The sequence below is a fragment of the Athene noctua genome, chromosome 1 (assembly GCF_965140245.1).
Source record: "Athene noctua chromosome 1, bAthNoc1.hap1.1, whole genome shotgun sequence".
NCBI classification, from domain to species: domain Eukaryota; kingdom Metazoa; phylum Chordata; class Aves; order Strigiformes; family Strigidae; genus Athene; species Athene noctua.
In genome coordinates this window covers 244,328,343-244,356,324 of record NC_134037.1, presented here as the reverse complement: position 1 = coordinate 244,356,324, position 27,982 = coordinate 244,328,343, and the positions used below count along the sequence as shown (strand labels likewise).

The window sequence follows — 27,982 nt, the reverse complement described above, 5'->3', positions numbered from 1 at the left end:
GTATACATAGGAAAGCATTTTGCTTCCCTTGCTACTGAAAAGGAAAGTTTAATTTCATGTGACTTTTCAAAAAAGGTACAATTGTGACTTTTTAAGGTCAAATTATTCTTCTTTCATATTTTTAAGAACATATCTGTGATCAATCACTTGAATTAGGGAGGGAAGATGCAAAGATTAATTTTCATGTCTAGCCTTTGCATCTAGTTCCATTCCTTGTTTCTTTAGTGTATTTTCACTTCACTATTCAAAAAAATGCTTCACAGAATAGCACTATAACTCCATTTGCAATGTGAAATCATTTAGCAAGGCTAAATAAACAGCTTTTCAAGGTCCTCAGCCAACATAGGACAGCATCACAGAAAGGAGTTACCTGTTTTATAATGTGCTGAAGACTACTGTATGAACTGGAAGTATGCCTCTAAAGAGATAACTACCTATAAGTAGCCCTTTCATAAAAGCAGCAGCAAGAACAGGCAACAGAGAAGGTTATGCCAATGCATCCGTCTTTATGTATTTAAATAGAGCTGTTTCTTTTTCTGCTCTCACAAAGAGTACCTCTTCCCAGCACTGAGGACATGAAATACTTTTCCTGAGAACAACATCGAGGATAATGTTAAAAGGCTTCTGCTAAAAGCTCTGTGCAAGCAGGACTTGCATTAGGAACAGTATTTCTGCAAGATACATTTTGGCCTTGCTGGTAATCATTGCTGTATGATAGAAAGGATCTGCTATCACACACCTAGAAAATAAAAAGATACCTTTTTTTAAAAAAAGTATTTTCAAGTATAAAAAGATGTAAAAAAGTATTTTTTAAAAGTATCTAAAATTATCTTTTGTCTACTAGACATCCACACAAGATTATGATAGCAGAGATTCTTTCATGATTTGTCTCCATCAGAGGGATTGCTTTCATTTCCTTCACATTTATAAAAAAATTCAAGCCTTTCACTATATTCAACAACCCCAGTGAAGGTTATTTTCCCATTCCTCCCTCTGAGTTAGCTTTGCAGTTCTGGCATGTCTAGCACACTTCCCCTATGTATTTAAGAAACCAGAAAAAGTATGACAAATGACAAGAAAGTTTCAAAACAGTTTATGCCTACTAGTGTTTTGAGATTCCTGGTGGTGTCTCCAGTGGAGGAAAATTGAAGACCACAAAAACAATTCTTACTTGCATTTAATGGTCCTTAAGAAATGAAATTTTGTACACAGAAACCTAATCTTTACTGCAACTCAGAGTGACAAACTACCAAATCCTTTCTGCAAAGTTTACCTTTACTATGTGTTAAAGAAAAACTTTGTGGTGTTTCTTTTCTTAAAATACTGTCAAGATCAAGGAAGAATTTAAAGTTAATGAGAGCATCCAAGCAATACAGTTTTTTTAAAAAAAAAAAAAAATCGGGAGCAACGATTTTAATGGCAATGCAAACAGCATGGGATATATCCATTTTGTCAATACTCAAACTATTTAAAATATTACCCTGTTAATTGTTTATATCACTATTTCATTCTGTTGGGGTTTTGGTTTGGTTTTTTTTATCAAATTAAACTGATGGAATTCTATTTACTGTTTGTTCACCAGAAAGTTGTTACCCCTCTGTCTTTTTTTGACTTTGCAGCAGACTTTGAGTATGATAAAATGATAGAGTTTTGAAGGGTAATGAAGTTTTTTCAAGTTGAGTGAAAGTTTCTTGTGAGGTAACCTCATTAAAGGAAAACTCTGTCCTGATACATTCTGTTGGCATGTGAATAGTATCTACTGGGTCAGAACAGACAGTTCAAGCTAGCTAGTACTGAGAGATACTATATTTTGCCCAGGAGATTTTTAAAAAGGACTTGGAAAGAGCAAAAGTAACTAGGTTACTGCGTTGATGTGCAAAACAAATACAATATAAACAAAACCAATACGAACCTGTATGCAACTAAGCCTCACTACTTCTGTTTATAGTACAAATGATGAATTAAGCTCACTATTTCTTTGCTGTTTTTAAAGGATTTTTAGGCACAACTGAAAGCAACAGCAAACATACCTAAGTCCTCTACCCTGTTCTCTATTTATTCCCTTTGTACACTGTTGCTAATTTCAGTTTCATCTTTGCTGCTAAGTGGTAAGCGTAAACTGTGCTTTGAGTTTGCTGTTTCCCAGCGCTCCTCCTAGATGAAACACCTGCCAACACCAATTCCTAGTTTGTTTGTTTCAGAATATTACTGCTGTGATCATAAAAGGTGTACTGTCTGTTCAGATACCATGTCTGAACTGCTTCATGATCAGAGGTAGTGAGGACCAGTCCTTCATGTCTTGTGGGTGTTTGTAACATCTAAGAATTCCTGTGTTGGATCACTCTGGGGTATCACGAGTCAGCTTCAGTACGTGTTAAATTAATATTGGTTGATCAGGGGACCATAGAGACAGAAACTCTGCTTTGCGGTACTTCCTAAATGACTTTATATGTACCTGAATCACTGTCTTGATGGTGATTTTTTTATTTTTTGTCTCCACGCATTTTAGCAAAATGGACAGTGAAGGTAGACCTGAATAAGTTCTTCAGCAGAATATGTGCTGGGTTAGATACCTTCTAACAGTCAGTTACCATTGATGTTAAAAATTATCAAATACTGGGATTATATTCTTGGTGATTGATGCTGCAGGCAGCTAACCTGATACTTTACAGGAGCATTTTTAGTTGTGTTCATGCAGTCCACAGTATACATTCAGTTCCTTTGTGATTTTTCTCTATTGACTTGTATTTATTTGTGTATATTAATAATATACATTTGAGTACTTGATATACACTGAAGATTTGTGTTTTGTATACCTGAACAGAGATATCAAAAAGAAAATCCTAAAGGAGTTAATATCAATGTTCCTTATTGAGGAGGCCTGGGAAATTTCTCTATGTGCCCCTTCTTTCTGGAGGATGACTCAGAAGAAATGTCCCATATGTAAATATTGGTAGAAGATATTTTGGGACAAATCAATAAAATTAATATTTTTTCTGTTACCAGGACCAGATGGTATTAACTCACGTTCAGAAGGAAAAAAGTTCTTTGTGTTCCTTTCTGGTAAAAGAAGCAAGAGAGCATCAAACATGGCTTCATCTTAATTTCCTGCCTCAAGAGCTTCCAATATATTTAGGTATTTCTAACTGCATGATTCTAGCTTTGCTTCAAAAATACATTTTCACTGTCCATTCTTCCAAGAGCTGGAATATGGAGTAGAATAATGATGAAAACCATAAGTTTTCAGTGCAATTCCTATTAATTTTTGTATGCAAACAGAGAGAATTTCAGCTTTGTCAGAGGAGGTAGAATACCCCCAGGCAGATTATTCCTGTCTTGATATTTTGAATAAATAAAAGAGCGGTAATGTCAGTTTAAGCCGAAATGTGACCTTCATTCTGTTTAAATGGTTATAAAGGGATTTTTAAAGGAAGAATGTCTTATGAATAAGTAAAATGTAGGCAAACAGAGACCGTCAGATGTTTGCAAGCAATGGAGGAAGAATGTTTTAAGTTACAAGCCTTGAACAGGAAGATAATGTCCCATAAACTTAAACTTCGAGGGTGTTGTGGACATCTTCCTAATCTGCTGTAATGCAATATGTTACAGTTTTACTTAAAGAACAAAGGCGATATATTAAAAATACGTATTTTCTGTAGTTGTCTCACAAGTGCTGTAGTTTTCTGGACTTGCCAATGATATTGTAAATCCAAGTGAAAGATTTTTTTCTCTGGAGGACAGTAGAGATTTTAATGTGTACTTGAGAATACAGAAATAGGTCTGTAGACCAGTCTGGAAATAAATAACAGACTCACATGTTATTGTTTTCTGTCTGGCACTTTCTTCCATGTCTGAATGTATTGCTTTTGCAGTTACAACAGGTTGTGATGTAAAAATATGGTATCAAGAGTAAGAATTTTAATTCATTGAATGTCTGAAATGTCAAATTGATTGCCAGGTTTCCAATTTCTAATACAAAACAGAAATAGGTCTTTAAAGAGCACAAGTATGTTCTACCTTTAGTAGAATTTTGAGATAATGTAAAATTTGGAGTAGTTATTGAAAAGGCTGTAGCAGAGAAGAAAGAAAAATGAACCTATACATTTCATAGCATATTCCAGAGTTTTTGTCAGTTAGAATGACATCTTTTGAGCCTGCATGCAAATTTAAGTAAAAACATAATCTAGTTACATTACATAACACCATGGAGCTACCACATGATGCAAAACTGTTCACTTCTGGACTGCCACAAGTTGATAAAACTTTTTCTATTTCAAATGAGGAATTATTCCCTTTTATAGAAGAAAAGACATTTTTTCTGAGAAGTAGGTCTGAAACTGTGTAACAGATGGCATTCTTGTTCACCACACAGGGATTTTATAATTTTGGTAATCTCCTCAAAGTAAAAGTAGTGAACTGTCCATTAAATTTAATCTATATAGAAAAATGATTGTTGCTTACTATTTTAGAATTTGTTACTATTCTGTCCAGTATACTTAAGATCACTTAAGTGGTATCGCAAACTCTCATTAACACAAACTAGTGAAGGAGAAACAGTTTCGTTAAGTGGAAAATGAGGATAATGTTCATTTGAACAGAACTGGGTTTTGGATTTTTTTTGAGTAATGTCCTTACAAAGGCTAATCCTCAGCAAATGGCATGACACAGCTTGCTTCTGTATAACTAATTTTCATCCCCAGCAAAACAGAGCCCTTTTGGGAGCCCTCCTATGCTATCCCCAGACTATAAAGTGGCCATGACCATATCTGGCAGAGTGCCAGGTGGTATAGGCCAAGCTATTCCAGGATGTGTGCTGTCAGTGAAACAGCATGGATGTTCATAAGCATACACCTTGACCCTTCCTCATTTACTATTCTAGATGTAAGTTAGGAAAATCCTCAGTGTAAAAAATGGCCTGGGTCAGCAAATCAAGGTTGGTATGTTTGTGCTGGACAAAGTAGGCATTTTATGACCCTGTAAAAATCTGCCCAAACAGAACTAATTTTTTAACCCTAAAAACCACAGTTTGGCATCCCTGAGAGAAATATTTCAGATGGCCTTTTAAGTTACTGCTTATACTTTAGTTTCTTGCAACTTTTCTCCAGACTGGGTTAATGTGCCATCACCACAGAATGACTAGTTATAATTCTGTCAGGAAAGAGATGAAGCACAATTTTCCCTGCAATATGTTTGGGTCTGGAAATAGGAAATGAGAGCTGAGGTCTTGTCTCCGTAAGAATCTATACTCCCAGTGAGATGTTTTCCTACACCTTTGCTGGTCTCTGAAAGGGAGATGGATTTTAAAGCAGAAGGAACAAAAGCCAAACAGGGAGAGGAAAGGAGTAGATAAGAGACAGGGAGTCGGTCCTCAAGAGAAACAAGAACTGAACTGAGCCTGGTTAGCCAAGAATGTTTTACCTAGGAGAAAGGCTAGGGACAGCTGTGACAAAGAGTCTGGAATTACCGATAAATGTGAAGATTAAAGGAAATGAAGGAGAGGAGACATTTTAAGTCATAAATGAAAACATGATGTAGCTGGACAAGCATGTTGAGAGAAGGAGTCAGAAAAGTGTAGTGGAGGCAAAGAGGCAGAGATTAGAAGGCAGACTGAGATTGTATAAGGAGTGAAAGAAAGATGTTAAGACTTTAAGAATGTGGGAAGGAGAAAGATTTAACAAAACCTGAGAGAAATGCAGCTGATAGGAAAGGAGACTACATCTGGCTAAAATAAGTAAGAAACTGAGATTTTACTGCACGGAGAACAAGAAAACAAAGAAGATAAGGATAGTTTTACATGGGAAGAGCTGATCCAGTTTCTGAGACAGATGGACAGAAATAAGACACTTCTACCCACTGCTCAAAAGGGAATCTGCAGTTCCTTAATATTATCACTGTCCCGCTGTATAAAAAGTAAGTACAAAATGTGCTGCCACAGTATCTCATTCTCTTCTAGTGCTGGTCCATAGAGAGGAAGAACGTCTGCTACTGCAACCAGTTTTACCAAGATCTGTGTGCTAGATCTAAAGATGAGGACTCTGCAGATGAGTCAGTTCAATGTGAATAGTATGTCGTACTTTCTTTTTGTTCTTTTGGGTTTTTGTTTGGGTTTTTTTTATCTAGGAAGTTACATAAAAAAGAAATGAAGACTTCAGAGCATTCTAACAGTAGCTAAGTACTTAAAAGTTAAAAAAACAAACAAACAAAACAAAACAAAACAAAAATTAAGAGCTAGATCTGTGCTGCTAATTTAAATGTGCCTTTGGAAGAGTCCAAGAAGAAGAAAGTGGCTGGCATCCATACAATTAAACTCCCTTATTCTCTAAAACACAGAAGCCACAACCTTAGTATCACTTATTAATTATAATAAAGCAGTGACAATATTAAATGTCTGCTTTGAATATTTACAAAAACCCAGCCTTTCAGCCCATGTACATGCTGTTTGTTGGTGTCAAGCAGAGATCAGCGGACTGGCAAAGAAAATAACTGTTCCTATCTCATTTTCTCCATAGATTTGTAATTGCATCATCTATTTTTGAATGTCAGTTTTCTTAGGAGAGAGGAGGACTGACTTGTGAGCTAATTTGTCTTATTTGCATAGACTATCTCATTGTGTGTAATTCAGAAACTACTAGCTGTTAGACTGCAATGTTTCCATTTGCTTCAGTGCTAGTTTCGGGGGATTTAGTGTGTTCTGTTATAGAAAAATACTGAAATTGTTTCTTCTATACACTACGTGCTTGAAGAGCTAACGTAAGAAATTGAATTCACTCATTTAGTAAACAATTCACTATCAAGTACTGTGGAACTACAAAGGTAATAGATCTTAGAGATCAGAAGAGAACAGTTGGAACATCAGTATTAGATATATTATTAATTTATGAAGAAGCAGATCAATAAATAAAAAGTATCACTAATTTTTATATTATACTTTTATATAATTTGCTTTTAAATCATTTACAAGACTGCAATGATACAAATCTGTCCTAAGTATCTTTAAATATATTAGAAGCATGTTCTAGTTCTTAGTTCATGCTGAATAATTTTTCTTTTTTTTTTTTATTGCCATGAATTAACTAGTTACAAGAAATTTCCTTGAATTTTAATCCCTATAGTTATTAAAAATTCAGAATACTTTCGGAGATGTTGGTAAGTACTGAAATTAATCAACTTTTTATATCAAGTTGTGTTGACAGCTGCTGGTACGGTTATTAATCTGCAGTATTGACTGACTTGGTACACAACAAGATGTTGCTAAATCTTGGTCTGACTAAATATGTGGTTTTAATTATCATGTTTAACTTCTGATTTCAACTTATTCTTGTGTTGCCTGATTTAATTCTTTTTTTTAAATCATAATTTGAAATTGGATGTCTGGGATAGATCACATATCATAAGAACATGATTTTTATACTGTAGACAGTAACTATCACAGCCTAGTCTGGTAACTAAAACAATTGTTGGATTTTACATGTCTGAAATTATATAAAATTTCATATATGTTCATATATTCATATTCATTTATATACAGATTTCATGTTTTATTCAGAATTTTATTCACCAAATTACTTGCAAACAACCTTAAAGAATTCAATGCCAGACATTTTTAGTAAATTACTGTAGTATGGACTGAATAGAAAGGCCTTATCTGCATCCAGTGTAATGTGCATGTCTGTTCTGAATAAGGAAATCATTTGGCTGTCATTGAATAAAAGAACTAAAATCCCAGTGAACAAAAACTAACTCTGGTACATTATAGTAGAAATTCTGTAAATTTGTCAGCCATCATTTCTGTGTTTCTCTTCTTGGGGTGCCAGATAATACCTGGATTGCATTTAAAGCAATGATCAGAATAAGAGAGGATGCAGTATTCAGCTCTCAGTGTAATTTATAGTCCTGCAAAGACTATAATTTTATGATTTATAGATAGAAAACTTATTAGATTGTCAAGTCATCCCTGTGCTTAATTTTGATTTGTCCTTTCCAGTGAGAAAGGCCTTTACACAGTAGACTAAATGTACACTATCCTTATTTTCCATAAAGACAGGATTTTTATTAAATTTTAAGGAGAGGAAGAAGGGCAATTCTGATAGTCTTTCCATAAGGACAAGATAGCTCTCAGCATTCCTTGCCTGAAATTGTTTCTTTCTTCCACCTATGTCAAGACAGGTGCTGCAGAGCTCAAGCTAATCATTTAAAGACTTATCCTTATAAACACAGGCAGTTAAACAGTTCCTCTTAACATTAGGGTTGGGTTTAAGTATGGTGTTACTCACTCTTTCAGTTGATTTAGTTTTCTTTCATTGTTTTTATTTTTTAACTTCCCTGTCAAAATACATTGTTTTTTCATTAAGGAGGCATTTATCATTGTGGGATTTTTTAAGAGTCTATGATGTATTATTTATCATTCAGGAATACATTTGAGGTTTTAATTACAGAAAATAGGCTTATTAGCACTACCAATAAAAATTTTAACAGTGGCATTTTCTGCATTCATATTTCATTCTTATTTCTACTCAAACATGAGAAAAAGGAGTGAAAAAGAAATGGATAATCATCCACCAGTGATTCATTCTGGTGTTTGGAAGGCACTGGTAAGGTGAAGAACTGTACAGTTCTTATCAGCTAAAATAATAAATGTTTGTGAATTGCTATGTTTAAATTTCAATTTGTGGAACATGTATACCTGAGGTAGTGACTAAGGGAAGATCTTCACTGTGCTTCAGGCATCCCTTCCCAGCATGAGCAGTGGGAGTTGCCTTTCCCTCTTACTCTGTAAGCTGTGTTGCACCATCCTCACACCATCCTTCCTTCTTCAGCAGAAATCTTCTTTCCTTCTTGACTTTTTCATCATTATGGATATGGAAGGGAAAAAAAATGCACCAAGTCAGGGAGTGCAGGATGAAAGTTATGCTAGTGGAATTGCCAGTCTTTGTGCGCTCACGACTATCGGAATTTGCATGACTTCTGAATCCATTTTATGTAACTACCCTAGACTAGAAAATCTGAAAGCAATTTTAAGCTTAGGAGTTCACTAAAATTCACACTTTCAGTTGAGCTATTGCTGGATCCTGAACTAAGGAGCTTTTTAGGATCTGGGCTTGAGTATTATCCTGAATTTGACTCCTATTGTCTCAGTGGACTACATTAGGGTCCTGTGGATTTGTCCCATCTTGAGCAAATACCTTAAGACAAGAATTCTTTATTTCAGTTTTCTAAAATTTGCTTCACTGATGACAGGTAGAAACAGGAGACCTGGTTACCCAGGATATGCAGAAGGCTGAGGTACTCAGTGACATTTCTGCATCAGTCTTCACCAACAAGTATTGCAGCCACACTACCAAGTTGCAGAAGGCAAAGGTGAAGGCAGGGATTGAGAGAATGAAGAACCACCCACTGTAGGAGAAGATCAGGTTCAGGACCATCTAAGGAACCTGAAGGTGCACAAGTCCATGGGACCCTATAAGATGGATCCATGAGACCTGAGGGAACTGGCTGATGAAGTGGCTAAGTCACTGTCCATCATATTTGAGAAGTCATGGCAGTGTGTTGAAGTTCCTGCAGATGGGAAAATGAGAAATATAACCCTTTTATGGGGAAAAAAGGGGGAAAAAGGGAAGATCCAGGGAACTACAGGCCAATTAGTCTCACCTCTGTGCCCAGCAAGATCATGGAGCAGATCCTCCTGGAAACTATGCTAAGGCACATGGAAAACAAGGAGGTAATTGGTGACAGCCAACATGGCTTCACTGAGAACAAATCATGTCTGACAAATTTGTTGGGTTTCTAAGAAACGTTACAGCATGCTGGACAAGGGAACAGCAACTGATATCATCTACCTGGACTTGTGCAAAGCATTTGACACTGTCCCACATGACATCCTTGTCTCTAAATTGGAGAGACATGGATTTGATGGATGCACCACTCAGTGAATAAGGAATTGGCTGGATGGCTGCACTCAAAGAGTTGTGGTCAACAGCATAATGTTGAAGTGGAAAGCAGTGATGAGTGGCGTTCCTCAGGGATCAGTATTGGGACCAGCGCTGTTTAAAGTCTTTGTCAGTGACATGGACAGTGGGATTGAGTGCACCCTCAGCAAGTTTGCCGACAACAGCAAGGTGTGTAGGGTGGTCAACACACTGGAGGGAAGGGATGTGCCATCTAGAGGGACCTTTACAGTCTTGAGTGGTGGGCCTGTGCAAACCTCATGAAATTCAGCAAGGCCAAGAGGGAGGTCCTGCACATGGATCAGGACAATGCCTGGTATCAGTGCAGGCTGAGGGATGAAGGGCTTGAGAGCAGCCCTGCAGAGAAGGACTTTGTATTGGTGGATAAATAACTGAATATGAGCCAGCAATAGGCACTTGCAGCCCAGAAAGCCAATCACATCATGGGCTGCATCAAAAGAAATTTAACCAGCAGGTCAAGGGAGGTGATTCTGCCCCTCTACTCTGCTCTCATAGACCCAACCTGGAGTATTGCATACAGCTCTGGGCCCCTCAGTGTAAGAAAAACATGGACCTCCTTGAGTGGGTCCAGAAGAGAGCCATGAAGACTAGGGGGCTGGAGCATCTCCCTTATGAGAACAGGCTTAGAGATTTGGGGTTGTTCAGCCTGGAGAAGAGAAGGCTCCAGGGAGATCCCGTAGCAGCCTTCCAGTACTTAAAGTATGCCTACAGGAAAGATGGCAAGGCACTCCTTACTAGGGAGTGTAGTGACAGGTTGAGGGGTAACAGTTTTAAACTGAAAGGGGGTAGATTCACATTAGATATATGGAGGAAGTTCTTCACTGCGAGTGTGGTGAGACACTGGAACATATTGCCCAGAGAGGTTGTGGCTGCCCCCTGCCTGGCAGTGTTCAAGGCCAGGTTGGACGGGGCTTTGAGCAACCTGGGCTAGTGGAAGGTGTCCCTGCCCATGGCAGGGGGGTTGGAAGACGATGATCTTGAAGGTCCTTTCCAGCCCAAACCATTCTATGATTCTATGAATTGTGGAGTAATAGACAACTTGCAAAAGAACATATATCTCTGGAAGTTGCACAGTTAGAGAATTCCTGACTGGGAGGCAGAGACCGTGTATAGCTTGTTCTGTAGTTGGGAAGTGATAAGTACATCCCTGGTTTCATCCTCCATTTAAGAAGAAGTGAAAATTATACAAAGGAGTCCTGCAAGGTTTAACACATTACTGATACCAGAGTCCCCACTGTAATGTTTCTGCATGCTTAAATGTTACAGAGAGCTGGAATGATTTAATCTCATCCCAGGTCAATTTGCAAGACAATAGAAGCACCTTAAATTAAAATAGTCCCTTGTTAGGAGGGGAGGAAGAAAGAGGAGGGTGTCTGAGAAATTCTGCGCGTCTTATCTTGGCTGATTCATTCATTTTTCTAACCTCTTAATTTCCTAAACAGGCAGCTACTAGTGTCAGTATTCAAAGAAAGAATTGCCTTCCCACAAAAAGGCAACTTTGGCAAAAATATCATCAAATATAGTAGCTAAACTAAGCAGATAGAGAACAAACTTCATTAGTACAGTCCTGAAGTTGAGTTGGACAGGGCAAGGAAAAAAATAGTAGGAGAATGAAGGTCATGCTGAAGAAAATTTAAGTTGGTATATTAAGCTGGAAATCACCATTTTCTCATCTGTACATATATTGGTAACATTTAAATAGAATAAAAATTTTTGCAAGTCCTGGGAATGGGGTATATTTTTATACTGGAAGAAGAACTTAATGAGAAGTTCTCATAATAGAATCTTAGTCAAATGAACAGGAATAAAATATCCCTCTATGACTGCAACAGAACCACATTTTAAACTCTACTCCATACATAGCTGGCAAATTTATCTTATTTCCTTTCTTTCTTACCAAATCCGGCTACTGCAGCTGGATTTCAGATCTGCAGGAGCCATATATCTAGAATTTTAACAAGGATGGAAGAAAGCAGCACATTTCTTGACTCTGAATGCAGTTATAGCACCAGTAATTCCAGCACTGTGTGCAAGGCAGGGGACACTGTATCAGAATAGTTGCGCTTGCTGTTAAGCAAGTTAATTGGATTTAAGTTGACTAACATTAGTGATAATTATACCTAGTAAAGATATTTAGGAAAGTTTATCTATTTGGCTGATAGGTTAAAGGAAGACAGCAGCATTTTATGGAAAATTGCTGATTCAGTCAGCTAGACCCAGGAGAGGGTGAAAATCTGCAACCTTGAAATTGAGGGAACCACTAAAACTGCTGAGTCTAGAAAACTAGCAAAGAGGTTCTGAAAGCAAAGCTTAGACTGAGATATGGGTAACTGAAGACCAGGATCTCCATGGAAGAGATCTTTGAAATATTTTTACTACCACATGCAAGACCATGGGGAAAGAACATGAATAAGGAAAGGGGCTCAAATTCATTAGGAGCTGAGAGTATTTTTGGACTAAAGGGAACTAGTAATAGGAATGACATCTTCATTTTAACAGAAATTGAACCAGGCAGCTGACACTTTAAAAAGCTTAGAGCTTTTTAAACTTAAGGAAAAGCAGAGTAGTGCACAGGAGCACATTTGGAACAGTACGGAAGACATGAAAAACATGATATATCCCTGGCTACAGGATAAAAAAGAACCTAAGGATATGATGAATAAACAAAGTCTCAAATTGGAGGTAAAAGACTGGGAAAGAAAGGAAAGTTTCTGTAGCCTCAAAATAAGATAGGAAAATTAAAATGCTTAGCTTTAAGGAAGCTAAGAAACTAAATGAAGCTGAGTAGTCATTTTGAAAATGTAACAGAAGGAAAACAGTCAGTGGGTAACACCAAGTTAAAAACATATGGGAAAGACAGAATAGGACATGCAAGTGGTGCCATGTGTTAAAAGTCCGTGCTCATGGACTGAAATGTGGAATCTATAGAATTAGGATAGTAATGGTAGTAGTATAAATATGATTGATAATATTAAAGACTGTATTGCCAGTGGCCTGACCAAGATGATTACAATGGCTGTGACTTGCTGTAGTAGATCAGAAACACTGAGAGGGAACTGTATGTCTTCTTTTACCTTTGTAGTATAATGTCATAATTAGGTCCAACATTCAGACCACATTTTTAGATCCCATAAATGACTGGTTTGGGAAGCAGTTTCTCAGGAAGCAGAACAATTTCTGGACTTAATTCTGAGCAGTACACAGGGTCTCTTTCATGTTGTTGTCAAGGAGTGTATTGTAACATTGGCCATGTTGATGTTAAAGTATCTTTGATGGAGTAACAAGAACCAAAGAATCTTAGTCATTGTTCTTAACTTAAAAGAGGACTTAACCATGTAAAAAGGAAGCAGCCTGTGAAAAGGAAACAAATTTTTACATGTGACTATTTCAAAATACCATATCAGATGCTCAGGGTAAATACGTATTTAAAAGACATGGCTAAACCAATATAGCTAAAAAGCAGGATGAGAGAAGTTAGAAGGAGGAGGGTATTCATAAAAACATGTTAGTTGTATCAAATGGCATACAAAGGATCAAAACTCCAGTAGGCTAAATGTAACACAGTAGTCCAAGCAGTATGTAAGAATTTGAAAAAAATGGTAACTATTTTTGCAAATTGCATGCAGGGCTGCCACAGAGACTCTAGACAATCAGAGCTTAGCAGGACTATTCAGAGATACTAAGGCTATTGAGGAAAATAAATTCCTGATAATGTATGGTTGCACCTTTTTTTTCCATTCAGTTCTGATGTCAAAGTTAACCCTTCTTTGAGCAGGGAGTAGGACCAGACAATCTCCAGAGGTCCTTTCTAACTTTCATGTTTTGTGATTCTATGATTCTGTTCTGGGAAAACTGCTACATCATAAATCAAAAGGCTACCTCTCATCACCTCATGAACAATTGAATGCAGTAACACAGGTATACTGTTGTTCCATAATAAACTCCTGTCTTCTGTCATACCGTAGAAGACAAAAAAGCAGATTAAGCAGTCTCCTTCTACTTTGTCTGTTTGTATTAGTTGAAAGCCTTAACTAAGGATTTAAATGACTCATAATTTGAGTCATGTAGTTCATACCTATCTTAATTACAATTACAAACATTTTGTTAAATGCACAATTAAAGAAAAGGCATCTAGTGGAGTGAATCTATTCTGTCTTCTGCTTCACATGTAAAGGATTTTTAAGTCCAGGAAAGAGAGAGAGAAAGAAACCTCACAGACAGAAGAGCCTGCAATATTTACGTTCTGATCATGACTGCAGTAGATTATGTATCTTCCGTGCTCCTGGTGGACTTGCAGTCCTTTGTGTGAACACTTAAATGATCTTGACACCATTATTGGATCTCAGTCTTTCATTGTTAGGTGAAAAAGGCTATTTTCTCTTTGTGAAAGACTTCTAAAATCTGTAATAGTAATGAGTAATGAGAGCTCTTGAGGTCTAGCCAGTAGCCTTGTGGATGAGACACACATCTAGATGTGGGCGTCTCACCCACATCATCATGCAATCAATTCTTTATCAGTTATTCTAAGTTCTGTGTTCTTGAAAAGATTTCTGTTGTCTACCAAGAGAGAGTAAAATATATATTGGAAATCTTGGGAAAGTAAATAATTGCGAGATTTTAATTTTTTTTTCCACATTACAGTACTCAGGGTCACTCAAGAAAACTTAGCTGTAATGGTGACTGAATTTCAGAGACAGAAGATTCACTTTTTCTTTTTCTTTTTTTTTTTCTTTTATAATTAAAGCGTTTTAAGGCATTTTACATGGAAGACATGGGATTTCTTATACCAGAAGCTAGCTACCTCTTAAAATGTTAGTGAGGCATGCAAAAAATCTGTCTAGAATTTTTGCTCAGCCTTTTGATTCTGAAGGAAGTATCATGAAAATTAATTTTTTCTGATCCAGTTAATGTTTTGGGAGTTTGTTAAAGGAGGAAAAATAAATCAAGTTTAAAGACTGAAAACAAAGTTCTAAAAATATTTTTACTTTAATGAGATTTGGAAGTACACAGATATTAGACAAATAATAATTTTTAATATAGGACTTCATCCTATGCTGTCAGTGACTACCTTTCAGCTATTGCAGTGGTTCTTAAAATGTGCAAAGCTGTTAATTGTGAACGTGTCATAGTTGTTATGTAAATTTGCACTGCAGGGTATGCAAACAGTTAACTAGGCCATATGAATTTCTTTGCCAGTTTCCACAAATTATGCTGCAGGGATCCAGCTTGTTTTAGCTGATGACACTAGTTTACAACTGAAACTGTAATATACTATATAATGCACAAATCTCAGCAAAGCAAGGTTAAACAAGGTTAAATACAATATGTTTGAACAAGGGAGGGTTGAAAGGAATTAGAAAATCTTCATCTAGTCATGAGAGTTTGAGTTTTCCTTACCTTTCTGATTTTGTCTTGAAAGCTTCTCCATATGGGTTCCAAAAGTTTCCCTTATTTTCTACTTTTTTATTCGAACAACAGGTTTGCCTGAACTGTTTTTCCTCTGTTGGGAAAATACACCATCTTGGGAAAACACTCTTTCCTGTTGGTTTATCAGTAGACTGCTTCTGTCCTCCACAAAGACAAAAGTGTGCATGCCTGAATGCCACCAGTGTGAAGTCTTAATGTAGTTCTGATGTTTACTGTATAATAATACCCATCTAGATCAATGCATTATATAAAACCACTAATAAACATAATGTTCCACGAAGATACTGTATGCAGATTGTAAAAGTCATTCTCACTTGCCTGAGTTGACAGGTTGTTTTATTTCAGTTCACAGCTTGTTTATAATGGCACAGGAATTTAGTTTAATTGGTTAAAATCATCTTTCTACTGAACTGTTTTAGTTTAACATTATCACCTCTTTCATCCCCACATATACTGTGAATTTTCTTGCATGTGAATGAATATACTTCATGTAAAGAGAGAAGAGTGGAAGCACTGATGACTGAAGTTCCCTTTCAAAAGTACATTTATAGTATGAACATCAGTGGTGCAGATTTCTTCATGAAACCTCACTAGTTCTCTTTAACTCTGATTTGAAAAGGTTCTCTTGAGTGCTAAGCTTTTTGTCCCTTTGCTGAAAATCCCAACACCAACTAAAAATATAAAATGCTAATAATTATGTAATTATTAATGGAATTATGTGTTATTAGTATTATCCAAGTAATCTTATATTTAAACTGTGCTTTCTAATAGTTTATTATTATTGCTTTATGACATGATAAAGTACTTGAGTAATACAGTTATGAACTGTGCATTAAGAATTCTATTTATGTTCAAGAAAACAACATAGCCATTTATGAACAAAACCAGTGAAAACATATTTTACAATTGAAATAAACTGAGACTGCTTATTTTAATTGAAATATTATTGTCTTCAGTAATTCCTACAGATAAATAATTCCTGAAAATAACACTATTAACAAGCTTCTATTCAGGCTTGCTTTCCAAAGCAGGCTTACTAGTAAGTTTGAAAATTCCTTTTTCAAAACACAGCTGTCTTAATTGAAGAGCTGTCAGAATAGCTTTTTGAACTTGATGCCCAAACTAACCTAAATCCAACAGTAACATTATTGCTGGATAGATTTTCAGTATCTAGGTATTAATATAAAAACCTCCTGGACCTCTGGATCATGTAAGTCAGAGAAGCCAGTCTCCAGGTCTATCATGAAAAAAGGTGAAATAGATCCAAGGAAATGTTCTGTCATGGCTTTGTATTTTTAGAGGGCAACTTTAGTAACACAATGTAAAGAACATACAGCAGCTCATATGTGTATTCCTATAATCATTAATTTCATGCGTTATGTGCAACTCTTGCAAGTAGCTCCTGAATGCATGAGAAAATCTCACATGGTGAAAATATCTGCAGTGTACAAGTATTTCACAAGTTATATCTATCATTTAAAATCCATGACAAATCTTTTGGCAGCTGATTAGCATTCAGTATCTGTTTTAAATCAGCAAATGGGCAAGAAGTAATTGGATAAAAATGCATCCCAGTAAAACAGATTATGACAACTGAAAAATACTTTCAAATAGAAAACTACCATATGGCCACATACACAAAAGCCCATACGGAATATTCAAGTAGTTGACCTTAATCTGATTTGACATCCGATTGTGTAGGCCCTTGAGTAGGAACACCAAGAAATTTAACTTCCAATTAAGTAGAATATTTTTTCTTACAGTACTTCTGGCATGATACAAATAATACATGTTTTCATAGCCCATTTGAATGATGTCAGAATTTTCATTCTGAAACTAAATTGCCATTTTATCTGCACTGTAGGTTTCTAGGACTGTTCTTACTCTCTTTTTCCTCACTGTGTGCTGCCTCCTTGTAAAAGAACATGAAGTTACTGAAGTCATCATTCATTGTGCAGACTTCTTTCTTCTCCAACTTGTCTACACTCAGTTGTCTAAGTAACCATGTCCTTCTTGGTGTCTGTTTAGTATGCTCCTACACAAGCTACTTACAGTTTCATGGGTTGTGGGGGTTTTTTTTACATTTAGAAATTTACATTTACAAATTACATTTTTCATCATATTACTAAATATGTGATTTTTTTTCCTTCTAAGAGTCTTTCTTGAATCCTGACAGACTTCACCAGCCAACTGTGAGATCTGCCTGTCTAAGGCTTTTCTTTCAGTCCAGCTTTCTAAAACAGCCCAAACCTATGAAAGAGTTTCTCTCTGACTTCTCCAGGCAAGTCTGAGGTTATTCTTCTGTGTGATTTCAGCTCGTGAATGTGTAAGTCAGTAATGCGCAAAGTTGATTCTTCCAGAAGAAACAGTCCAACAGTATCAATTCTTAAATGATTTCCCCTGCAACTATTTGGTACTGGGCCACTAATTCTCTTTAAAAAAAATTAAATATTATATTAAGTGAAAAAATTTAATCCTTTTCAAAGCAGTCAGTTGTCTAGACCAGCATTACCCATTTTCTAGGACCAAAGCAATTTTTGGCAGTATTAATAATGCTCAGAACAACAGAAATGTTTTCTGTCAGGAAAAAATAATTTATGCAGGTAACAGTGCTGTGCTGAGAGATGTCCTCTGTGGAATTTCTGAAGGGCTGAAAACAATCACAAAACTCATACGCTTTTTGGTGAAATGGATAATGGATTTTGACCTCGCCTCATTAAACAGCAGTACATAATACATTATGTATAAAACCCTCAACACACACAATAAACATTTTACAGCAGACTAAAAGTGGAACAGAAGAAGACCAGAAATCAAAAGAATCCTATCTTCTTGTTAGATTACATGCTTCTTGAAATCATTCTTGTTGGAATTAATTTGGCCAAATACTTATGCCTAAAGCATGTAGGTATGTACATATGAAAAAGTCATCCCAAGCTTTCTTTATTTCTCCTTTTTTTTTTTTTTGAAAGAAGTTAAACACATACGAGTTGCAGTTCACTGGATGTCTAAAATACACATCTAAAATAAGTCAGATAAATAATTCCTAGAGGGGTAGGTTTATCTCCATTAACCATAAAGTGAGTTCAGGTTGACTTGCTCAGATATTGAAAGCTAAATTGTTGGTATTTAACATTGTGAAATTAATAGTAACCTCAGAGACCACTTGTGATGAGGCAGACATCGAATCATGAAGATCTGAGAATTAATGTACTTTTTATCAAATGGTGTTTCTATTGCCAAATTTACATTGAAGATGTATCAAACAGCATTACAAGGAACAGGCTAAGTTTAGATGCCACAGCTAGAGATTTGTTGTTGAAGGCTCAGCTAACTTCATGAGACTCTGCAGTTTCTGAAGAATGGCCCATTTTCCCACAGCCTTATTGAAATAACCATTTAAGTGTACTTAGAAGTGGACTTTATCTCCTAAAAAAAAAAAAAAAAAAAGCAGTCAGTCTTCTGAAGGGGCTTCTATTACTATGGAAATATTAGTAGCTGTCATCTGTCTTGTTTCTTGTTATACTGACAATAAATATGTGTAATGAAGGAAACCACAAGCAACTCGGAGAATACGCTATGTTAGGGTTTTAGATAGTAGTGCTATACGTGAGCAAGAACTGCACGGGTTATTTCTCAAAGTATATCTGTTAGTGTCATCAGATAACAGTCACTGCATCCTATCCTGTAAGTTACAGGGTTCAGGAGAAATTTGTGTGGAAGTAAGGGTAAAGGTTTTCTAAGCATTTTATGAAACCCATTGTATGTATAAATGTCCAGGTTTGTCTTACTTGGCAGAGCATGGTAAAGTAGATTTAAGATAGCGGGCAACTTCTATGTGAGTGATATGGTTTGTTATACAATCATTAGCAGGAAAATGGAAAAAAAAAAAAAAGGTAGCAATTCATATATAAACAGTATCCTATAATCAGTACTAGGTGCTTGAGCAGTACACAGAACTGAAAAATATAATCTGTTTTAAAGAAATGTAGTTCACGTGGGGAATATTAAGTGACATCTTGTACATCTACAATGTTTAGCAGTAATGTTAAGCCAAGTTATTTGAGAATCTATTATTCTCCACTAATAAATCCTTATACTATTTTCAGTATTTTCCGCAGAAGATAAGATTTATATACACAGTATCATGATCAACTGAGACTGATAGCAGTAAGCGAGTAATTAGAATATTGTCCCATAATGGCTGTAGCACAGTTACATTATGAACTGCTGATCAAGTCTTATTTTTTAATATAAATAAACAACCAGTTAAAAGATTTTTGAATGGAAGTGCAGAAATAAGATGAATACTGCATATATGGAAAGAGATAATGCATGAACTTCCATTCAATTTTAAGCTTATATTGCGTTCTCTGTCTTGTAGTTTGATGGGAAGCTACAGGAACAAAGACATCTTTCTAAAGATGAGGGTTAGAACTGAGAGGCATAAGCTTGTTACAGACACAGGATGACTCTGCAGGAGACTTGAAAAGAGCTTCTTTAACAACTTTGAGTAATTCAGCGGCTGGGCAAGGATGTTATTTAATCGCGCTTTGAAAGCTGTGTGAGCAGAGCACAGTGATCTCTCATTTCCAGGCATAAATTCAGAATTGAGAGAAGATGTTGTGTGAAACCTGTCTGAAGGTGCTCTCTCATTTGGGAACATTATATTGTAGGAAGGTTGACCAGGTTTTAGATGTAAGATGCCGGTGGATATACCTGGCTCATGGGAAATGCTTGAAGTTACAATACCTATTTTCTTTTTGACATGTATGGTTGGTTTGGGGTTTTTTTATTTATATTGATGGAAATGAGACACATGTTGCCCACTGTTCTACATAAGCAGCTTCAGGTGCTGAGTTCTTATTCTCTTGGGTGAAATTGTAAGCTTTAATGAATGGTTTGAATTGTTGGTGATCTCTGTGCTGTAAAGGTAGAAGTTAGTGAATATCTCCATGTTTTAAGGAAGTGAAACTGGTAAGATGTCTTCAAATTCAAACAATGCTTCTTTAAGAACTATAATATAAAGGAAGTTGTTTAAACCTGGTAAGTAAAGTTTTTATTGCTAATATATCTTTAAATATGAATATCCAATAAATTCAGAAATCATCACTTCTTCTACATTATTAAGAACCATTTCATTTCTTTGTATACAGATTCTGAAGCTTAACATATTTTGGCATTCCAGTGATAGTTAAGTTTTGCAACAGAAAGAATGCATTTTATTTCTGAATTGAGGAAAGAATATGTAGAAGTATGTTTAAACCTGTGCTTACAAGGTACCGTTATCACTTGTAACTATTTTTACAGTAAAATTATATTGTTCTGTGAACCACAGATTATGATATGATCCTATGAAATATTCTGTGATGGGAGAATTAGAATAGTATGAAAAATGGGAGGAAATCATTGCCATTCTATATAGGATAAAATAGATTCAAGTTTAGTCCTGAAAATAGCAATTGATGCAGCTTGTATGTTAAAACCATGTATACAATCATGTGTACCAAAAAGTAAGATGTAAGCGTAATTTGAATGGGACATGATAAAAATGCTGTCCAGGTAAAATTTCATGAGAGTTTCTAGTAATTTCGTACTAGAATTATATCTTCATATTTTCCTTGGGGTTTTATATAAATATTTTAAATTTAACTCAAAAAACTAAGCAGTCCCTTTTTTTCTTTACATAGCAGATGGTACGTGAACAATACACTACAACAACACCAGGCACTAGCCTAGAGAGGCCGAAGAATGAATATGTCTACAAAATTGGAATTTATGGCTGGAGAAAGCGTTGCCTCTACCTGTTTGTTCTCCTCCTGCTTATCATCCTAGTTGTGAATTTTTCTTTGACAATTTGGATTCTTAAAGTGATGTGGTTTTCCCCAGTAAGTGTCCGCTTTAATTTTCCATTCTTTTCATAGTCTCTTCTTTTCCCTGCCTCACCACTTCACTTATTTAGTATGTACATCAGCTTCTCTGTTACAGATGGTTCTTTATTCTTCCTTCTCAACTGTAGTTTGTACTTTGGTTGAAAGTATATAAAAAACATCGATCTTTGAACATACTTCCTGATCTGTAATTTCTGTATTGGTAATAATCTTTAAAATACCGAGGTTGTTGATACCTTATATTGAGGTGAATTCTAACCATTCTAAGAGAATTAATCTTACCATTGTCTCATAGCATCTGTTTAGTTTATATTTTGTAATTGTGTTTACTGTAATTTTATCTCATACAGAATTCCTTAGTGTTAAAATATTGCTGACAGTTGCTGTTTTTTCTTAGCTTCCTTCTCCTATTTATCAGAATTTCAAATTTAACAATTTATTTGCCCAATTAATTACAGCTTAGAGGTAGTTATTACTACTTCATGCTTGAGGCTAAGCAACTACATTATTCAGGAATAAATTTAATAACTTTCCACTGCCATATATATTTTAATATTTATAATGTAATTTTGCAGGTAGGAGATTAAAGGCTAACTTTCAGAAGTCTGCAAGATGTAGCTTTAGTCAGAATGCAATAAAATGCATCACTGAATATTGAAGCTAAGCTAATTTGTTCCTAACATGCAGTCATGATACACAGGTGATTTGAATAGACTTGTTACAAGGAAAACAATAATAGTAAATTCCTACAGCTCTGCCTTTGCTACTAAAGAAAGTGTTATATTAAAGTTCCCATTATCTATTGTTATTACACCTCTGTCACTAAATGAGGGTCATTTTATCTTCATAGAAGCATTTCTGTACTTTGTCTTACTGTAAAGAAAGTAGGTTAATTTTAAGTGGTACTTACTAATACAGTTACTAGTGCTTGAATTCCTGTCAGGTTTCTTCCCCCACATAAATTCTTTTCAGCACTGTTACTGTCATACAGATTACAATGTAGAACATCTTAGATCACATATAATTTTTCTATTATGCAGGTCATGGTCATCTTCCACACATGGAAGATGTGTACTTAGTGACTACACGACATGAATCACAAAGAACCCGTATAACTTGAAATTTTTACCTGTGTGGCTCAGGTTTAAATTTTTAAGGAGTTTTTAAATTTTCTGTTGGTTTGGTTTCTTTGTATGAAACTGGGCATTTCTTCTCTAGTATCAGTCAGGACTGAAAAAATAGCATCAGAAACTCCACTTCTAGGAACTCCTATCTCCTACTGGTAATAGTGAAATAGTATCCTATGCAGTCATCAGTTATTTGGCAAATACTAGTCTGTGAGCTGTGCTCACTTTTTATATTTATTAATTATGTGTTCTTAGTAGGTAGAGATTACACTACTTATGTTAAATATTACTAATAGATATTGTAATTATAGCTAATACTTTTAAAGTATTTAGTCCTAGTTTTAAAAAAACACATTAACATTTTATCCCTGTTAACAATATTAGAATATTAATATCTAATAAAATATTAACAACTGTTTCTCTGTAAAGTAATACAAGAAACAAATTGTAGTCTTACTAAGGTTAATAACCATTTATAAAAAACATGATACACATTGAAAAAGGCATTTTTATAGTATAGTTCTGAAGAGAGTTTATGCTTAAAGAACACTTTAAACATAACATGATTGTAGTATGTAGTTTTATTAGGATCACAGTTTTGCAGTATAGTGCATAGGGCTGTTAGTGCTAGTGACTGATTGACAGTTCTATAGCACAGTCCTTTCATGAGCCCACACAAAGTTGACAAAATTGTTATTTAGACACCAAAGTTTCTTTGTTAGAATAAAAATTGGGGTTTTTTTCTGTAAAACATCCTTAAATTTTTCATTAAATAATAACTTGCAGTATACAAAAATCATGTGCTATATCTATTCATACATCCAGATTAAAATAATAATGAAATTATGAACAGAGCTTCAGCAAGTTTTGGCATAGAATTAATCCATGCATACATCTCCTGTCTCAACCCCCAAAAAATAGACAGTGTGATAAATACTAGCAAACAAGTTAGGCTGATAAAGAATGTGAACCATACACATATGCTGTGAGATGAATAGATTTTAATCTCCTTGCAGAAATTTGGAAGGATGATGAAAGTTGGAGACTTTTCTAAACTCCATTGCTTGAGAAACCTTCAGCATTAAATGAACATGACTAAATCGTATTTCATTTCATTTCATAAAAACTAGACTAAAAGGGAACAACCTGAACAGAGAATATATTGCTTTTCTCATACCGCCCCAGTTACATAACATATGAGCATTCCCAAGTTGTGCAGATTCACAGGTATCAGATATGTCTCATTCTTTTTTTTTTTTCTCTGCTGAAGTTTGAGGGACAGGGTCTCAAGTTTTTTTGGGGGGGTGACAGAAGAAAGCTGTGGATTCATTATATTCACCTGTTTTAGAGAAGACAGAATCAAATAATTATGCCTTGAGCTTAGTGAATAAGGTGTAGTAGAGTAATTTAAAAACTAAAATTAGTTTTGCATTAAAATTAGAAAGTTTGAAAAAAATGGAGGTTGGATTTTTTTCCTCTGCACATATCAAAAGTTTGCATGAAATGGAAATTACAGATTTTTTTTTTTAACATATTGAGGCTTTCTGAGAACTAGAGGGGACTGATAGCCCTAAGAATTTAGAAACTAAGTATCTTAAGAGATTCAGGGCTGCCATAAGACAAGGAAGTCAGAAGTCCTGTGAACAATTCTGAAGGGTCCAATAGGTCTGAAAGATGAGAACTGTAATGTCCCTGACATCTGCTGGAAGGACAAACATGGCAGGATGTAAGCAGTGAAGATTTCTAGAGGGTGTCAGAGATAACTTCTGGATAGGACAAGTAAGGGTGGTATGCAGCTGGGTCTTCTACTCATGCAGTCCCATGGGAGCTAGGAGGATAGACCCAGACTCCCATGAAGGATGAAGCTACTCAGGAAAGATTTCTGGTGTTTAAGGACAGTATCCTCCAAGTGCAGGAATGATCTATACTGATACTCAGGAAGAAAAGTAGTCTGGTTTAGCTAGACGGGTTACTTGTGTTGGACATCCACTACAAAAAGCAATATATAGGAGTTGGAAGCAAGGACAGACTTTGTAGAAATTTAGAGACATTGTCTGGGCCTGGAAATGTGTCAGGCTTCCTGTGTCAGGAAAGCCAGAGCTCAGCTTTAGTTAAAACTTAAAAGGGACAAAGGGCAACAAGATGGACTGCATCCATAGGTGCAGAGAGAACTGTCTGATTCTCTTGCAGAGCCACCTTCTGCCATGTTTGAAAGGTTATGGAGACTGGGGAGATCCTCAATGATGAGGAACACAAGTGTTGCACTTGTCTTCAAAAAAAAGAAGTCAAAGGGACAGTCTGGTGAGTTATGGAGTGCTCAGCCTCACTTCAGTCCCTTGGGAAAATGATGGAACGAGTCACATTGGAAGATATTTCAAGACCCATGAAGGAGAATAAAGTAATGGGAAACAGTCAGCATGGATTTACCAAGGGTGAATTACGCCTGACCAACGTGATTAATATCTTCAAAAGTGATCTGGATGATGGGATCAAGTGTACCCTGGCGAAGTTTGCTGATGATACCAAACTGAGTGGGGAAGTGGACACTTCGGAAGAGAGATCCACCCAGTGGGAAGACCTGGATAGGCTGAAAGAGTAGGCTAACAAAAACCTTATGAAGTTCAACAAGGACAAGTGCAAGGTCTTGCACTTGGGAAGACATAAACCCAGCAGCACAGGCTGGGATCTACCTGTCTGGGGACCAGCTCTGTGGAAAGGGATCTGGGGGTCCTGGTGGACAACAAGCTCAGTATGAGTGAACAGGGTGCTGCAGAAGCAAAGAAAGCCAACAGGATGCTCACTTACATCAACAAGGGCATCACCAGCAGAGATAAAGAAGTCATTATCTTGCTGTACTCAGCATTGGCAAGCCACATCTGGAATACTGTGTTCGGTTTTGGTCCCTGATATACAGAAAAGATGTGGACAGGCTGGAGAGAGTCCAGAGAAGGGCCACAAAGATGATCAAAGGACTGGGAAGCCTGCCATGTGAGGAGGAGTTGCAAAAACTGGGTTTGTTCAGCCTTGAGAAAAGAAGGCTTAGAGGAGACCTTACCACCATGTTCCAGTACTTTATTAAAGGGTGGCTACGGAAAAGATGGAGCCCCTTCTTACAAGAACTCACATGTAAAAGATGAGGAATAATGAGTACAGGTTACTTCTGAGGAGATTCCAACTGGACACAAAAGGAAAGTTTTTCACAATGAGAACAATCAGCCATTGGAATAATGTTCCCATGGAAATGGTGGATTCCCCAACATTGGACACTTATAAGATTCATCTGGACAGGGTGCTGGGCCATCTTGTCTAGACTGTGCTTTTGCCAAGAAAGGTTGGACCAGATGATCCTTGAGGTCCCTTCCAACCTGGGATTCTATGATTACCTTCAAGGATTAAATGTCTGGAATTATAGACAATGGGAGGGCACAAGATGTCATTTACCTTGACTTCAGCAAGGCTTTTGACACTCCCCCACAATATCCTTGTATCCTAGTTAGGACGTTATAGCCATGAAGGATGGTCAACCAGATAAGTAAAAAAAAAAAAATAAAACTGTATGGACAGCCAGACTGAGAAGGTAGTTACTAATGTGTTGTACTCTACATGGAGGCCAGTAATAAGTGTTGCAGAGGTCTATCCTGAGACTGGTCCTTTTTAACAACTTTATCAGTGACTTAGAAGAGATGGCAGAATGCTTGCTTATTAAATTTGCAGATGATACCCATTTGGGAGTACCATTAAATAATTTCAGGCTCAGGCTGACATTCAGAGAAGCCTAGACAGGCTGGAGGTATGGTCCAATGTTACAAAATTCAAGAAGAACAAATGCAAAGTCCTGCTCCTGGGAAGGAGCAGCCCCTGGCACCATCACAGGCTGGTTCTGCCTGGCTGAGGCAACTCTGTGAAGGCCCTGGGGGCTGGTGGGCAGCAAGCTGAGCATGAGCCAGCAGTGACCCTGGCAGCAATGAAGGCCAAGAGCTTTCTGGTCTGTGTGAACAGGGGCAGAGCCAGAGACCAAGAGAAGTGATTATCTCCCTTTACACAGCACTCATTAGACACACATAATACAGCCTCCAGTTTTGAGCTTGCCAACAGAAGAGAGATTTTCATAAACTTTAGTGTAATTTTTGTTTTTAACAAGTTCTGTCTTGTGGTTGGCCATCTGATGTTGCCAAAACAGAATATCTTTTTTTCTATAAATAATTTTACACTGGTGATTTCCTCTGAAAAACTCATTATTAATCTTTCTTATGCTTCTGACAAAAAGGAGATGAATGATTCACAGGAAAAAATATGTTCCTCTTTTACCTTGTTGTCTTAATTTATTAAAATGAATGCATATTTTTAAAATTGTCCACTGACTCTTAGCTTATAACATTTTAATTTCAAGGCCATCAGTTATACTAGACTAGTTGCTATCATTACAGATGCAAATTCATCCTTCTAGACACTACCAGATCCTAAAATATTTAACTAGAAAAATACTGAATACACTGAATGCAAAAATACTCCTTACTCTCGTTGTTTTCTGAATCCTTATTGTAGTATAAACTATAGAACTGGACATTTCTCAGTCTTCCTAATCGAAACTGTTTTGATTTATATGGAAAAACTGATTTTTTTATTGGGCTGGAGATAACACATGCTTTAGCTGTTAGATAATTACAACATTCACCTTGGAGACAGAAGCTTCTGTTGTAGCTCCTGCTCCAATTAATATTTGATGATTTTATATGAAGTAGAACAAACTAGAAAAAATGAGTGTAAAAGATTCCAAACATCAGATGTACTATATCTGTTGGTTAGAGCATGAATCTCTAGGAGAAGATACGAGATCAGATTTTCCCAGGGAAAGGAAAAATGTTTATCTGGGAGTGCAACAACCCAGTTGAGTCGTGCAACAACTTGTTCTTAAGTAAAAGGAGATCAGTACCTCTTCACATGGCTCCTCTTTATCCTTGTAGACTTTATTCATAAGACAGTCACTTAGGAGATTTTGATTGTCATGTCCAATGGTAATCAGGTAATTTAACTGCAAGAATATTAGTATGCCTAAATCTGTTGGACAAGTGAGCAGAACTTTTGAGGATCTATATTTTAGAATTTGATTCTTAAATTATTTAAGTAATTCCCATATAATTGCCTAACATATAAATTCTATAATGACATGTCTCTAGAGGCTGCATGACTGGCAAACAATTTGGAAAAGTTGGACAGTATTGAGCTAATCTGTATAACAATGGTTTATACACACTGAGCATGTGAAAGCTTTATAGAGATTAGCTGCTCAGTAGGAGGCATTAACAAGAGGTGTTTGGCTTCTCAGTTTGTTACATAACTGATATGATTTCACAAGTATAATCTTTTGTTTACATTGTTATTCACAAGTATTTTCTTCTTTTGTCTTACTTGTAATTACTGAGTGCTCTACCCATATTCCAGAAACTTTTAGCACAGACATACCACCCTGCTAATCTTGTTGGAATCCCGTGGGCAATTAATAATGTATATAGACAAAGTATTAAAAATTATTTTTCAAAGTTTTCTATAAGGAAATATCTATTTATTTATA

General features: G+C 36.1%; 1 protein-coding gene across 1 annotated transcript in view; it reads left to right on the top strand.

Annotated features, from left to right (window-relative positions):
• SGCG (sarcoglycan gamma) overlaps positions 1-27,982 on the top strand; it is a 148,552-nt gene that overhangs the window by 52,562 nt on the left and 68,008 nt on the right. The window contains exon 3 of the mRNA XM_074915458.1: positions 21,083-21,280. Coding sequence (XP_074771559.1) covers positions 21,086-21,280 — 195 coding nt within the window. The 5' untranslated portion in view covers positions 21,083-21,085. The remainder of the gene's footprint in view (positions 1-21,082; positions 21,281-27,982) is intronic.